The sequence below is a fragment of the Hemicordylus capensis genome, chromosome 1 (assembly GCF_027244095.1).
Source record: "Hemicordylus capensis ecotype Gifberg chromosome 1, rHemCap1.1.pri, whole genome shotgun sequence".
Lineage (NCBI taxonomy): Eukaryota > Metazoa > Chordata > Lepidosauria > Squamata > Cordylidae > Hemicordylus > Hemicordylus capensis.
Window position 1 is genome coordinate 84370861 of NC_069657.1, and position 15851 is coordinate 84386711.

The 15851-nt window shown below is 44.8% G+C and overlaps 1 protein-coding gene across 7 annotated transcripts in view; it reads left to right on the forward strand.

The window, feature by feature from the left end:
* The window catches only part of AMBRA1 (autophagy and beclin 1 regulator 1), a 271553-nt gene that overhangs the window by 24049 nt on the left and 231653 nt on the right, over nt 1-15851 (forward strand). For 5 of the 7 annotated variants that reach the window (XM_053275343.1, XM_053275350.1, XM_053275336.1 and 2 more), the window contains 2 exons: nt 1570-1636; nt 2317-3800. In XM_053275343.1, the coding sequence (XP_053131318.1) occupies nt 1570-1636; nt 2317-3800 (1551 nt within the window). The remainder of the gene's footprint in view (nt 1-1569; nt 1637-2316; nt 3801-15851) is intronic. The other 2 variants (XM_053275370.1, XM_053275388.1) reach the window with 2 other exon arrangements.

A 15851-nucleotide genomic window follows, 5' to 3' on the forward strand; every position in this document is an offset into this window, starting at 1 on the left:
ACTATGTATGTGCCAGCGCCATACGTGGGTTCTTGGGGGCAGAAGCTTCACAGCAGGAAGCTGCGTGTGGTGGCAGAAAGCAGGTAAGAATCTGCTCTCCTCTTTTTTTAAAGGTCCCGCTTGCCTCCCCACAGCGCTGAACCTGTGCACAAACCTTGGTTCGTGCACATCCCTTCTTGGCCTAAATGAGTGGAGTCAATTAAGTTCAGGCAAGCAAATGGAAGGTTATACTTCCTTCAGATAAATTCTTGCTGTATTGCTAATAACAATAACAGCTTCTAACTGGGCAGACACTTTTAAAGTAGTGACTCCCTTCTTCCAGGGGGTGTAGAAACTGTTCTTATTCAATCTAGCATAGCATCTGTCCCAGTGGCTATTTCTTTTGCCCGTTTTGTTTCTTCACAGAAAAAACAAAAAAGGACTCCCAGAATCCTACAGTTATTTATATACTGCTTTTAAAAAAAGAAAATTTTACAAAGCAGCTCACATAGGAAAAGGAATGAGAAGATGGTTCCCTTTCCCAAAAGGAGTATTTTTGGGACAAGGAATCATCTTCTCATTCTTTTTTCTATGTGAGCTGCTTTGTAAAACTTTCTTTTTTAAAGCAGTAGATAAATAACTGTAGAAAAACTGTATTCTTTGTTAGCCTTTAATTTTCAGAGAATTTTGCTCTATGCCTCCAAATTCTGTTCCTGAAATAAAGGAATAGAATGAATGATATATATATATATATATATATAAAAATTCATTTTGGAAAGCTTACTTTAAGTTGTAAGCCAGCGTGGTGTAGTGCTTAGAGTGCTGAACTAGGACTGGGGAGACCTGAGTTAAAATCCCCATTCAGCCATGAAACTAGCTGGGTGACTCTGGGCCAGTCACTTCACAGGGTTGTTGTGAGGAGAAACTCAAGTATGTAGTACACCGCTCTAGGTTCCTTGGAGGAAAAGCAGGATATAAAATGTGAAAATAAATAAATAAATAACTGAAAGGATAAGAAACATGGGACACTGGAGGACAGTAAATGTGTATACAGGCACATCCCCTAGAATTGGAATTCTAACTGAACGAAACATAGAGCAGAAGTATTGCTGGATGGAACGCTCATAATCTTGCTTTCTTTAGCCTTCACTATTAATGAGGGTTCAGACTTCTCTTTTCAGTACAATCTTAAAAAAACAATCACTTGTGGTGGTGTTCCTTCCAAAAATGAGCTGCTGGGTAGTCTGAGAATACCAGCATATTCTCTAGTGGAAAGTTCATGAGCTGTTGTGGCCATGCAACTTTCTCAATCTACGGGGCCGTTTGTCTCCTTTAGTCTAAGTAGCCATTTTGGCTTGTTTAATGTTTCTTGTGCTGAATTGTGTACTGTTGCTTCATTCATATGCATGGCAGGGTTTTTGTCATTTGGAGTTGGGTACATTTCAGGGACAGATGAACCTACCTATCTTTATTTGTGAATTTGATAAACTATGTGTTTCTTTATAGTACAGAAATGTAAGAAGACTTCACAAGTGGTGTTGGTGAGAACAGCTTATTCTGTTAGAATTGAAATCTCTTATTTTGTTTCAGGCTAGTACGATTTGATCCCCTTGGGCATTTTTTACTCACAGCGATTGTTAACCCTTCCAACCAACAGGTAATAATTTTGTTTTCACTCCGTTATAAGGCTACTAATTCTCCTGTTTCTAGGAACTATAATGGTTATTATAGCCTAAAGGTTTCTTGGTATACTGTGTGTGTGATCAAGTGGACTGTGGATATTTATTTCTTAAGGTGCCTAAGCGTGAATGATTGGGAGCACCTGATATTGTAGAAAGCTAAGGAAGTTTGGATCTGATAAGCATGTAGATGAGGGACCGTTGGGAGCCCCATGTAAGCAGGTCTGAGCTTTCTAAAGGAAGAATAGGGCATGAGAATAATAAACACTTCATATTCTGTGTCTGGGAAATCTCAGATGTATTTGGTTTTGTTGAACTGCTATTGCCTTGCTGTTGCAGTCATCCCTGCTGGTTGGCCAAAAGCCTCCTCCTTAGCTTCAATCATGCTTGTGTGTTGTATTAGCAATTCAGTGTTGATGAAGCTGTCTAAAATGTAGTTGTGGTCTACATCTATGACAGGATTGCCCTTTTGCTGGAGTGGACTACAGAAGTGTAAGGCAGATTTTTCTGGATCTTAGGTTATTTACAGAAAGTGCATTTCTGTCCTGCTCAAGGGCGGGTTTTCTGCTTTGCTTGTGGTAAAGGTTAATCCAGTTGTTGTTTTGGGATCCTTTCATTTTGCTGCAAGGTAACTTTTCGTTTAACACTTTCTCTGCAGAATGATGAAGAGGTGGAAATTCCTGTGGATAGTACAGAAATGCCACACTATCGTCAGCGTTCCATCCTCCAATCTCAGCCTGTGAGACGCACACCACTCCTCCACAACTTCCTGCATATGCTGTCCTCGCGTTCCTCTGGTATCCAGGTGGGAGAGCAAAATGCCATGCAGGACTCGGCTACTCCCTCCCCTCCTCCTCCCCCTCCGCCACCACCACCTCCACTACCACCTCCACCGCCACCTCCAGCTAGTGAGGCCTCTAGAACATCTGCCTATAATGGCTTCAGTGAGCCCGTCAGTTATCCCTCAGTAAAATGTTGCCAGCATCTGGGGGTATTGTGCCTTTGCAGGCGATGTTCTAGTGCAAGACTTCCTTCTTCTCTCTTCCCATCCCAGGACAATGCCCCTTCCACATCCTCTGGGTCCACTGGCACTTCATTTTCTTCTGTGCAAATGGAGCCTTACCAGCCCCAGGAGCAGGCATCTACAGCACAGCAGGAGCAAGGGCTCCTTAACCGACCATCTGCTTTCAGCACTGTGCAGAGCAGCACTGCTGGCAACACCCTGCGCAACCTTAGCTTGGGCCCCACTCGTAGATCCCTTAGTGGGCCTTTGTCAGGTCATCCGTCCAGATACCACCAGTCTTCAAGAGAGATGGCCTCTGGGTTAGAGGGGTCTGATTGGACTCGAACAGTGTTGAACATGGGCTCTCGCTCGGAGTTGGAAGGCATGCCTCCTCCTAGAACCAGTGCCTCTTCTGTGAGCTTGTTGTCAGTACTGAGACAGCAGGAAGGAAGCTCCCAATCTTCTGTATATACTTCAGCTACAGAAGGGAGGGGTTTTCCAGCTCCTGGAGCTGAAGCAGAAAGCTCTAGTAGTGCTGTCCCTAGCAATCCAGCCAGCATTCGCAATGAGCTTCAGTGCGATTTGAGGCGGTTCTTCTTGGAATATGACAGGCTTCAGGAGCTAGATCAGGGGATAGGTGGTGAACCCAGTCAGTCGCATCAGTCCCAGGAGATGCTTAACAATAACATCGAGCCTGATAGGCCTGGCCCTTCTCATCAACAGACCCCGCATAGCAGTGAAAACAATTCCAATTTGTCACGGGGGCACCTGAACCGCTGTCGCGCCTGTCACAACCTGCTGACTTTTAACAATGACACACTTCGCTGGGAAAGAAGCACACCCAGCTATGCACCTGGGCAGGTCCAAAGCACGTTTGTGGATGGTGTGTCATCCAGCAGCAGTCAGCTGGCTCCTTCCGAGAGAATGGAAAGCAGAACTCCTTCTTCTAGCAGACTGCCACTCGGAAGATCTTCTAACCCTCCAGAGGAAAGGACCGTGGGAGTGGTCTTTAACCAGGAGACGGGACATTGGGAAAGAGTTTACAGCCAATCTGCTTCAAATAGACCTGGGAATGTATCACAGGACGCCTTAAACCAGGAAATGCCTGAGGAAAGTTCAGAGGAGGATTCACTCAGGAGGTAAGACTGCCAGACCCTTTCATTTGTATTTCTCAGTCTGTTTGAATCCTTACCATCAAAAGTGAATTATTGAGATGATCCAGAGCTAGTTCTTTCTGATATGATGAATCTGGCTGTTAGCAAAACTGAATGCCCAGATGACTTGTTATCAGCAATAGAGCTCATGTTTGTCAACTGCCTAGAGACATATTGATTGGCCAGTATAAAAGTGTAATGAATAAATATCTAAAGCACAGAGAGACTGAAGTGTGATTTTGGAGATAACTGTCATAGGATCATAGGAAGCTGCCATATACCAGGTCAGACCATTGGTCTGTCTAGCTCAGTATTGTCTACACAGACTGGCAGTGGCTTCTCCAAGGTTGCAGGCAGGAATCTCTCTCAGCCCTATCTTGGAGATGCCAGGGAAGGAACTTGGAACCTAGATGCCCTTCCCAGAGCAGCTCCATCCCCTAAGGGGAATATCTTACAGTGCTCACACTTCTAGTCTCCCTTTCATATGCAACCAGGGTGGATCCTGCTTAGCTTAAGGGGACAAGTCATGCCTGCTACTACAAGACCAGTTCAGGGGAGAGAATATTATAATTTCTGGCTGAGAAAGGCCAGTCTTCCCAAGGGCCCCACTTTCCTGTCCCTGAGGCACTGCTTGTAGTCGCTAACCATGGCACCTGTGGCAATAGCTACTTATGGAAATAGTGGACACTATGTCCAGTTTGTCATATAGCCTCAAAAGGATAATAGTGGTGAGAGCTTGATTCTTTCTTTGCCCTTGCCAATCTTGAGATGGGATAAGCAGCTCCTTTCCTTTTGGGAGCGATCTAAGATGACTGAGTAGCTTATGATAATTATTTTCTCATTATGAAAAACTCTTAGGCTGCTTGGGGCTAAGATAATGTGTCTGACACTGAGCCTTTTCACACGATCATCTAAACCTGGTTAGAGGCAGATAACTCAGGGTTGCATGCTTGTATGAACCAGGCCAAATCCTCCAAGCCCTGGTTATCCAAATCTGGGTAACCCTGCTTCCAACCCTGGATCTTAACCCAGGTTAGTGTAGAGTGGAAGCCCCGATACCTCAGGTTGTTGATCCTGTGTCCACTTTCCCCAGGTTTTGCCATCCGACCATCATGTTTGTCAGGGAGCACTGTGGCGATGGGGCTATGAATGTGAACAACACTCTCTGATTGCTTGCTCAAAATGGCTGGGAAGTTGCTCCCCCCCACTCCTCCCCCCCCGACCAATCAGATGGCAATTGACGAATCAGAAGGTTTTCCCTTAGGGATGTGCATGGAACGGGGTGGGGGTGGCTCGAAGGGGTGGTGGGAGTAGCACTTTAAGGTCGAGGGAGGGTTCGCTTACCCCTCTCCCTGCCCCCCCCCCCCGCCGGTACTGGAGTTTGTAAAATCCCTCAGGGTGGCAGCATACCTGCCTGCCACCCCTTCCTCTTCGGCCGGAAGTACCGGGTGTGCGTGCACACCAGGAGCGCATTCACACACGTCAGGCACGCACTCACGCATGTCAGATGGGCTTGTGTGTGATTGTGACGTGCGCATATGTGTGCCCGGTACTTCCGGCCGAGGAAGAGGAGGAGGCGGCAGGGAGGGAAGATTTTACAAAACTCCATCGCCAGCAGGGGGAAAGCGGGGGGAGGGGTAAGTGCACCCTCCCCTGCCCTTAAAGTCCTACCCCCCACCCCCGCTAAACGTTCGAACCAGCCAGTGTTTGAACCTGTTCGGAGGCCTGTAAAAGGGCCTCCAAACAGGTTCGTGCACATCCCTAGTTTGGAGCACACTGGGGAGGCTTTCCCAGTACATGGAGGCTCCCCCCACCCCCGGCCTCTGCTCCAGCAATAGAGACCATGACTGTAGTGCTTGTCTGGGAGTGGGGCTTGCAGAACTGACCCGAGACTCTGCTTGTCTGAGTTAGAGTAAGAAATCTTCCCATCTCCAAACCACCCCCTGCTTATCGTGTGTAACAACCTTGTAACTTGTAGAAGATGGTTGAGATAATATCTGATATGTTTGCTTCTGGTACTTAATGATTTCAGAAGGAAATGAAACTGTTGCCTTGTAATATGTGGTGATGGAATTGAAGTGTTGCTATCTTTTTCCTTCCTGCTCCTGGCAGTTTGCTTCTGAGTTAAATTGGACATGGTGTTTAGTTTGAATGTACCTGCATACTGAATGTCTCTGATGATGAAATAACACTCCTGTTTCAAAATTCCTGCCCTGGTTTTTACCTCCACTTAACTTCAGTAATCTGCTGGTTGACTGTAGAATGAGAACTACTTCTTTCATGTCCTAAATGATGTACCAAGCATTGAACTTGCCAAGCATATGTATTTCATTAATGGATAGTTTTGTTTTGAATGCCTTTAACATTAGCAGCAGTAGATGACCAATCTCCTCTCGTCTCTCATATTTGCTTGCTTGTATGTGTACAGGCCCCCCCCCACCAACTGGCATGCATGTATGGCACCAGTTCAAACCATTACCTAGCAATCAAGGGGCTTTCACCTTGGACTGAACTACTAATATGCTTGCAAAGACTCTGCGCAGGTAACATGTAACAGCCCTAGAAGTTCAGCGTTTGCCATGTGTAACAGGGCTAGAAAGTTATCGCAGGCCCAACTCCTGTATGAATCTGCAGTTCCTCTGCCAGTGGACTAAAATAGAAAGAACAGTCAAATTTTAACCTATCAGTGTGTATATAAATAACCTTATAGGGCAGCTTCCATTTGTTTTACTATCTTTGCTGTCTGGTTGTAGGAAGTTGGCAGAAGCAGCAGGTGCATCTGAGGGAAAGCATGTCCATATAAACAAGATAAGTATGGAGAGGCTGTGGAGATTACCTGTGGAACTAGAGTGGGGAAGGAAGAAAATCTGTGTCGGTGAGGGAGGTGACTATACCTGGTGAGGTTGAAGTAGGGAGGGAATGAGTTCCCACCGTGAATCGTGTTGTCCATGGGCAGTGGATAGCAAGAAGAAAAGAACCGTCAATTGTTCAAAAGTGCATACAGGGGAAGTACAATGGGTAGCTTTACTCCATAAAGGGCAGCCTCCTTACCCATGGATTCAGCATCCATGGTTGGGGAACTCACACCCAAACTTGGCATACGCATAAAGAAAAGGGTGAAAATGGTGTTAAATCCACGTATCCGTGGGTTGGGGGGGTGGCTGGAAATTTCCTTGGAGGTCATTTCTGGTCACCCTTTTGTCAAACGGAGCCATTTTGTGGCTTGTGTAGTTTTAAAAAAAAATCTTCATAAAAGGAAGAATTTGGACTTCTGGGGGGCATTGCTGGATCACTAGAGGCCTGCAGAGCATGGTAGGGCACTTTATTTCACCCTTTGGGACCATTTTTTGCTCTTTTCTGCAAGAATTTTGGGCCTCCAGGAACCTAACCCCTGCAATCCCATAGAGTTAATGACTCTTTATCCACGGTTTCATTGTCTGTGGTAATCACTCCTGTGAAGAGGTCCATCTGTACTGCCAATGTGTGCAGAAACTACTTAGTGTGTCAGTGTGGGGGCATGCTTCAGTTTCCTTTGCAGCTGGGTGTACTGTATTTACTGCTTGAACAGTTGAAGAGGGCTAAGCTCTGTTCTCTATGCAATGACCCATTTCTTCCAGGCTATGTGTCCATGCACATGCATCTATATTATTAATTCTCCTGGGTGTGCCTTAGAATGTGCATCCCGGCGCCCAGCTGATTGGCTGGGCGGCGGAGACACCTGATTGGCTGAGTCGCACCCAGGAGGATTGGTCGCGGCAAGGGGCCCGGCTGCGGAGGCCAGCGGTGGAGGCGGCGGGGGGGCCCGGCCGTGGAGGCGGTGGTGGGGCCCCGGCCGCGGAGGCCAGCGGCGGGGGGGAGGCCGGCGGCGGGGCGGGCCACGGAGGCTGGCCACGGAGGCCGGCCACGGAGGCCAGCGGCGGCGGGGGGCAGGAAGAGAGAGCGGGACAGGAGGAGGGGGAGGGAGGAAAGGAAAGGAGGGAGCAGGAAGAGAGAGACTGGGGCAGGAGGTGGGGGGAGGGAGGACGGGAAGAGAGAGACTGGGGTAGGAGGTGGGGGGAGGTGGAGCAGGAGGAGAGACTGGGGCAGGAGGTGGGGGATGGAAGAGAGACTGGGGCAGGAGGCGGGAAGGAGGGCAGGAAGAGAGATTGGGGCAGGAGGTGAGGGAGGGGGAGCAGGAAGAGAGACTGGGGCAGGGGGTGGTGGGAGGGGGGCAGGAAGAGAGAGACTAGGGCTGGGGGAGGGAGAGCAGGAGGAGAGAAATGGGCGGGGGAGGGGGCAGGAGGCATTTGGAGGGAGGGCAGGAAGAGAGATTGGGGCAGGAGGTGGGGGAAGGGGGAGCAGGACAATAGACTGGGGCAAGAGGCGGGGATGGAGGGCAGGAAGAGAGACTGGGGCAGGAGGCGGGGGGGTGGAATGTAGAAGAAACAACCAGCCAATCAAATTCTCCCAACAAAACTCCTAAAAGTAAGTAAACTACCGCACAGATGCTCTGTGTGGGTTCAGCTAGTATCCATAATATATTAATAAATGAAATAAATGATTAAACCAGGAAAATCCATATTTTAAATTAGCTTGTAATACAAATTTAGTATCTTATCATTTCCCCTATCCAGTTCTCAAGTGGGAATATATTTTTGTAGGGGTTAATAGGAATAATACTATTTCCCCCCTCTCCCCAATTCTTTTTGAAGTCTGGCTAATGTACAGAAATACATGACCTGGCACTGAGCTGAAGCCATGTCTGAGGCTGTACAGTTGTTTAGAAAAGAATATCTCAGCAAGAGGTGCAGTGGGATGGGAAAGAAGACAATTGTTTTTGTTTGTTTTTAAAAAAACAGTGCTTGATACTAATTTAGCTGTGTGTCTGGCTGTTTGACAGAACTGAACATTTTTCTTCACATGGTAGAGTTAGGAGAGATGCATCTCAGTATCACATGAAATTAAGCATGTGTGGTTGATTTTCTAACCTTTCAGCAGTGTCTAATTCAGAATAATCTCATTATACACATCATTTTGTAGGAGGTCTAGCCCACCAATTTACATTTCCTTTCCCCCCTAACATTCATACAGCAAATATAATTCCAAAAACTATTTTTCTGTTCTGTAAAAATTGATTTCTTAGATAGAAGTTCAAGCTATTCTTGTTTTATGTATAATCCATTCATTGTGTGTGTCTCCAGCACACCTGCGCCCCTCCCCCTGTAATTCCATGCCTCATCTTGAGTGTGGCTGCATAACTTGTAGAGATCTTGAGTATTTCATTCTGTTTTTACAATTTAAGAGAATACCAATACTGACATTGATCTGACTTATAAGGGTGTGGTCTAGTTCTGGTAAAGAGAAGAGATCTGTACAGAAACTGTATCACACTTGTCCTCCTGGTTTTGGGATGGCTTACATTTTTCCTGTTGTCTCCCCACACTCCCATCAACTCTGTTCAGACACTCTTTTCCTCACCTCCCTCCTTCCTTGCAATCTCTGTACTAACATGTTTTCCCTCCCCTGTCCCTGTCATGCTTCTGTGGGTGTCTTTGTAAGGTAAGATTTTGATTATCCCATCACCTCAGCCTGCTGGTCCTCCCTCACATTACTTGACAACATAGCAGCTCCCCCACCCATGACTGATAAGACTGTCATGTTTTATTTGCCAGAATTTGACTTTTTAATTGCTTGAAAACTAGATCATGATATGCCATAAATCTGTCCTGTGCTCCTCATTGAGATGTATTACTGGAGAACATTAGCATGTTTGAAAGTATTCTCTTTAACAGGGATTCTATTCCCATGTGTTCCCCCCAACAGGGATTCCCAGATGTTGTTGACTACAACTCCCATAATCCCTAAACAAAAGCCATTGCAGCTGGGGATTCTGGGAGTTGTAGTCAACATCATCTGGGAGTCGCTTTTAGAGGCTAGACTGGTCTCTAGCAATCAAAAAATTATATGAAAGACTGAAACTTCTTAAGCAAGTCCTATATTAGTTTAATGTATGGTCAGTCTGGTTTTAGAAAAGTTTTGTTTCCATATATCTGTGATGCAACTTTAAGTTTGCACGCCTCAGTGTCTGTTGTGCTTTGCATTTATTAACTGAGTCCCTGGTATCAATGGGAACATCTGTAGGAACTGAAAACATAGTTTAAAAATGGTGGTTGTAACTCATTGACAAATGAGTCAAATTGTATTCCCAATGATGAGATAAGAGTGGAAGCTACACCTTATGAGTCACTTATAGCTGGACTTAGAGAATAGTGGCAAAGGCATATTGACCAGGAGAAGGAGACTAATCCTGTTCAGATTCTTCCTTCTCCTTTCCTTATGATCCAGCAGATTTAATCTTTGGGCTGTCTTAACTGTCTTAGATGGTTATGTTCCTGCCATCTCCTTTGAGGCTGTGACAGCTGTACTCAGCCAGTCTCTCATTCATTTACCTCTGTAAACAGTTGTCTGTTGCTTATGGTAAATTAGTTTGGAGCAGACAACTAAGTGATTGTACTTGCTTTTGATATTCTCTCTGTGGGAATAGAGAGAATACCAAGCAGTGCAAAATTATTGTAGCAGTTTTGCAGAAAACTTTCTCATATATTCTATCTGTGCTACAAGATTCTTTTCTTCAGCAAGGAACAGGAGTAGATTTCCCCAATCATGTTTACTATCAACATTATTGGAGTTGCTATCTGTGGCTTTTCCCCATGCTGGTGGTGTTTGATTTCAGGGACCATAGGCTAATCTCATGGGGCCTTCTCATCCAATCATTGCCTGGCAAAGGAGGCGAGAACTGGTTGGGTGGGAGGAATTTATGCAACAGATCCCCCTCATGTGATTCTCGGATTCAAACATTATTAGCCACAGCATAACCAGAAGCTCCCATACTGCTAATAAAAGTATGAGTGGGCTACAGACCACTCTTAATGCACTGTGGTGGTTGTGATGTGGCATAGTGGATGGAAGTATTTTCTAAAACTGTGAATCCCAAGTAATCCAGAGTTCCATAGACCAAAATTGGAGCCTTGAATGATGCTGGGAAGGCATTAGGAAACCAGTGAAGAGACTGGGGTTAATGTGCTCCTGGGCACCCTCTTCTGTTAAGAGGTGGCTAGTGAGTTATGCACCAGCTGTAACTTTTGAGCAGTTTTCAAGGGCAAATCCATGTAGAGCACATTATAGACCAGTATTTGAAATCTTGAAATTATGCTATGTCCAAATGTGATTTAAGGACTTAGAGTGATCTCTCGCTTGATCAAGGAGGAAAAAAGTGCTTTTTGTGGTAGTACTGTGACCCTCTTTGCCACCACCCAGACATACAGGATATGCAAGTGCTCCCATAGTTTTTTAACTGATATGGGGAGGCTAGTAATGAGCTCTCAGCTAGAGCTCCACACTTTTTAAATATTAAAGCTACTGAGCCAGAGTCAGATATGAAAGGAAGATGTGAGTATTATTTGTGTACTGGTGTCTCCTAATTCCAGATCTCTGCATTGTTTCTCTCAGCAGCCTCCTGTGCATTTTGAGTAGAAGACGACATAGGGAAGTCTGCAGAACTTCCAAGGAAAAATCCTGAGGCTGTTCAGTTGTGGGGTTCATAGATCAGCAAAATAAATCCAAGTATTAGCAAGTGCCCACTGCCAATTCTGCCAGCAGATGTCACAATTAACAGTGTTGTTTAACTGGTAGTTGCAAGGCTTGAATGAAAGTGTGGAGGAAGGAGGCATAGACCACTTGGTTTTCTGTAAATAAGCCCCTGTATTGTATAGTGTATTAATATTCCCACACCTCTTCTTGTAAATAAGACCTGATAAATGAATTGTGTTATATTATATTCATAAACACCTCTGTATTGTTGTAAATAGGATTTCTGTGCTTGCAAATCCCTATGCTTGAAGGTGGTGTAGGGTCGAAAGCTCATTCTTGTTTCGCTTTTGGTTTAGCATTTTGACAGTTGATTTTTGAAGGGAAAATATAGTTCAAGAAATTGAGGAAATTTTTGTTTGTTTTTAATTGGATGGCTTAAACAACTGTTGGGCCAGAGAAACTGTATATATTGGGAGTGTTTTGAGAGGGAGGTCAGTGGAGTCCCCAGAGTCCTGAGAGAGAATTCTGAGAGACAGAGGCCTGGAAGATGGAGAAGTCAAGAATCTCCTGGAGAGAGGACTAAAGAGTCCGAGTCCTGGAAGGAGAAGTCAAGAGAGTCTGCTGGAGCAAGTCAGAGCTGGAGGTTGCAGAAGAAGGAAGAGAGAGTCTGGAAGTCCGCTAGAGTGAATCAGCGTGGTGTAGTGGTTAGAGTGCTGGACTAGGACTGGGGAGACCCGAGTTCAAATCCCCATTCAGCCATGAAACTAGCTGGGTGACTCTGGGCCAGTCACTTCTCTCTCAGCCTAGCCTACTTCACAGGGTTGTTGTGAAAGAGAAACTCAAGTATGTAGTACACTGCTCTGGGTTCCTTGGAGGAAGAGTGGGATATAAATGTAATAATAATAATAATCCATGCAGAGAGTGAGCAGCCAGCCAGAAGAAGAGAAGCCTTCTAGGTGAAATCACTGGAAGAAAAGGAACAGCCAGGCTGGATTGAGCCCCCAAGCTGAGAAGTAAGAAAGTACAAGAGGACTCAGAGTAGAGCCATTATAGAGCCAGGTAGTGATGATCTTTCTCTAGCTATTTATTTTCCCTGACCTGTTCTGTAAGTAACTGTTTTGAGTTTGTATTTACCCCCTGCAAAAGTAATGTTTTAATTGAACCAATTTCCCCCCCTAAAAGTAAACCTCCTTGTTACAAAAAAATTAGAAGCTTGTTGATCTGCCTCCACCCCATCCCTATAAGCCTTTCCACACTACTGAGGTTGGTTTGTTTTTTTTTGTTTGGTAATTTTTGATAGATGTGAAGTGCTCTTGTAGCAGACCCAGCCATACCAAAAGTCAATTTGGTGGCAGCGGCAAAAAGGTTAGGAAGAATAGAGGGCTGTTCCATCCACAGAAAGTAAAAGACAAAGACAGATTTTGTTTGCCATTTTATGTATGGGATTAGTTTACTTGACCTGGTTTATTGGTTTGAGAAGTGTGCTTCTACAGTGGGTGGACAGAGTTAATGACTAAATTAAGGCTGCCCTTCTGTGGATCATGTTTCACAGTTTGTTCATGTGTGAAGAAAGCATTTTGATCTTTGAGTGCACTGGGCTAATTATCTTTGCCTAATCACATAGGCATTAGGATCTAATTGGTTTTCTTGATTGGCATCCTTGGTCTCATTTTGTTAATGGAAGGATATAACCAAGAACCCAATTTAAAAGAGCATATGCCCCTTCCACAGACAGTTTGATCTGAAAACACAGGACAGAACATATAGCTCGACTCTGCAGGAGACAGATACTTTGGTCTCTGGGTAGATACATAATACAAGTTCTTTATAACGGTATACTGTACTGTAAAGTGAAATAAGGCCATATGTTTGCTTTGAAGCAGTAAGGGTAATTTATTTTCTCCAGTCTTCTTCAGATTGTTGTTTGAAGGACAGGGCCATTTGTTTGCAGATGCTTTCACCATCTGTCTGTCTGTCTCTTGGATCCCAGGGTGACCAAGCTTTGGAAATATTGCAGTGTCAGTGTATAGATTACTTTATTGTGCTGATGGATGAGAGGAAAATAACTAAGCCACAAATAGAGTTGTCTAGTTGTCTTGTGGTAACCTTCTGCAGTGTATAAGAGTATCTAAAAGTAATCTTCTTGTTAGGTTTACTCAGAAGTTAGTCTTATTGTGTTCAGTGAAATGTAATTCCAAGTAGGTGTGCATAGGATTGCATCCTTAGAATTGTTAAAGATGTAGGCTGTGTCTTCACTAGCATCTGTACTATAGGACTGTACAAGTTTGTAAAAAAAGAAATGCTATTCTGTTGGTTGCATAATTGAGGTACAAGTTACCAGAAGTTACAAGTTAACCACCGCCTTGTTAAAAATTCTGGCTTTTCAATATACAGTAATATTTAGTTCACATTTACTTACAATGCAACCTGCTGAAATCAATAGGGCTTTATGAAGGGCATTCCTGGTTGCTACATTCATTTATTTGAAGGATCTTTGTTGTTTAATATTCCAAAGCCATAGTCTCTTTAATTTTATCCCGATTCTGCAAGATGGCTGTTTTAACTAGTGATGTCACCAAAACTTGTGATTCCTTAGTTTGGTATATGATATCTAAGCATTAAAACGTGCAGACACCTGTTCTTGAGCCAGATTGCTGACACCACCTGTTTCTGCTCATAGGAAAATGTAAATAATGACCATGAAGAAGTTTAGTACATTCATCTGCCTTCCTGTAGCAATTATTTGTTGATAATTCTTCTGTGTTTGTGTGCTTCTCTTGCTTATGGGGATGAATTCTCCCCTCCAGATGAGCTGTGGAAAGTTCTAGAGCATTACTAGGAGAGATGAAGAGAGCAAGATGTTTGGAAACCTTTGTCTTGACTGTTTTGGCCATATCTTGGCATCTTTATTTTCTGGGGAACTGGCAGCACTTCAATATGTTTGTATTGCCTTCTGCATTAGGCGTTTCTTACTCCTGGGAGGTGGTGGGGTGGCGGCTTTAAAGGGCAGGGAGGTTACCTTCTCCTCCCCGCTGGTGCTCTCCCCCAAACCGCTGGTGCAGGGCTGCAGTGCACCTCCCTGCAGCCCTGGTAAGCATCATACCAGAAGTGGTTGATGCATGTGTGTGCCGTGTGCATGCATGTTGGCCACTTCCGGTATGATGCTTCCTGGGGCTGCAGGGAGGTACGCTGAAGCCCCACACCAGCAATTTTGGGGAGAGTGCCAGTGGGGAAGGCAAGGGCACCCTCGCTGCCCCTTAAAGGCCCTCCTGCCTTCGAACCGGTTTGAATGCTGGACTGCTGCACTGTTCATGCACATCCCTACTTATTATTGCTGGCTCTTCCTTAGTGTTTTATTGCTCCATTCATGTGTTTGAATGCGCATATTGTTGCACACATCTTTGAATGGAGAGAAGTTCCAGGGGAAATGCTACCTAGGTTATGATTTCATTTGGAGGAGAAAGCACTGAAGATTTATTCAAAGCAGCATACCAACTTTATTAACAAATTACTTATATAAGTGGAGTCCAGCTGTGGTGCACTCCCAAGGCTGCAAATCTGCCTTTCCACATCAGAACCCTATAGAGAATTCTTGTACCCTAGAAGTGCTTTCAGCTAACCCATCAGCTATGTCTGTTACAAGCTGTTACTTCACATATGCTCCCCTTGTCTTAGAGGGAGTGGGGATGTTTTACCTTCTCCACCTTCTTATTGTTTTTCCATTCAACCACACAGAGATGTTGCCCACTATGTCACAAACATTAGGTCCCATTAAGAAAGCTGACAATTAAGCTCAGAATTGGGAAGGCTAAACCTGGGAGAAGGCTCTATGTAGCCTTGCCCAGGATGTTTTTGTATATCCTTGGGCTGGTTCAGATGAATGCTGTGTTAAGGCTGGGGATGTGCTGAGAATGTGCCCACCCTTATGTCACATGCTCTTGGCATGCTTCTTAACCATGTGTGGGAGGCCTCTGAATTGTTCCTCTACACGTGCTGCAAAACCCATTTCAGAATGTGTGCAGAGGTGTGATGCAGATGAATGCCCCCCTCACATGTTTAAGGGACACATAGCCCCTAACAATGAATGAATTAGTGATGGATGAACTCCACTCAGTGTGAGTTGAAATCAAATTGTCAGTTGTGAGCATCACTGAAGAACTTTAGTGTGGGGCAGGGGGAAGTTTTGTTGGGTCATAATTTCTCATTTTCCCAGGATGCATTCATATTCTCATGATGCTCCTGGGAAATTGTAGTATGATCAGTTGTACCTTGCCATGATCCCCAGGCTATGACATTCCTGGTCTCTGAAGCTTCCCAAACTTGCTTTAAACTACTCCCAACTTTTACTCAGAAGATGGTTTTGCCAAATCATGTGGTCATTGCTCTTAAACATTTTCTGTAAGGAAAAGCTTTATAGCTAGCTAGACTGTCTTTAATGAGGGCAATAAATACTTTCTGTGCCAAATC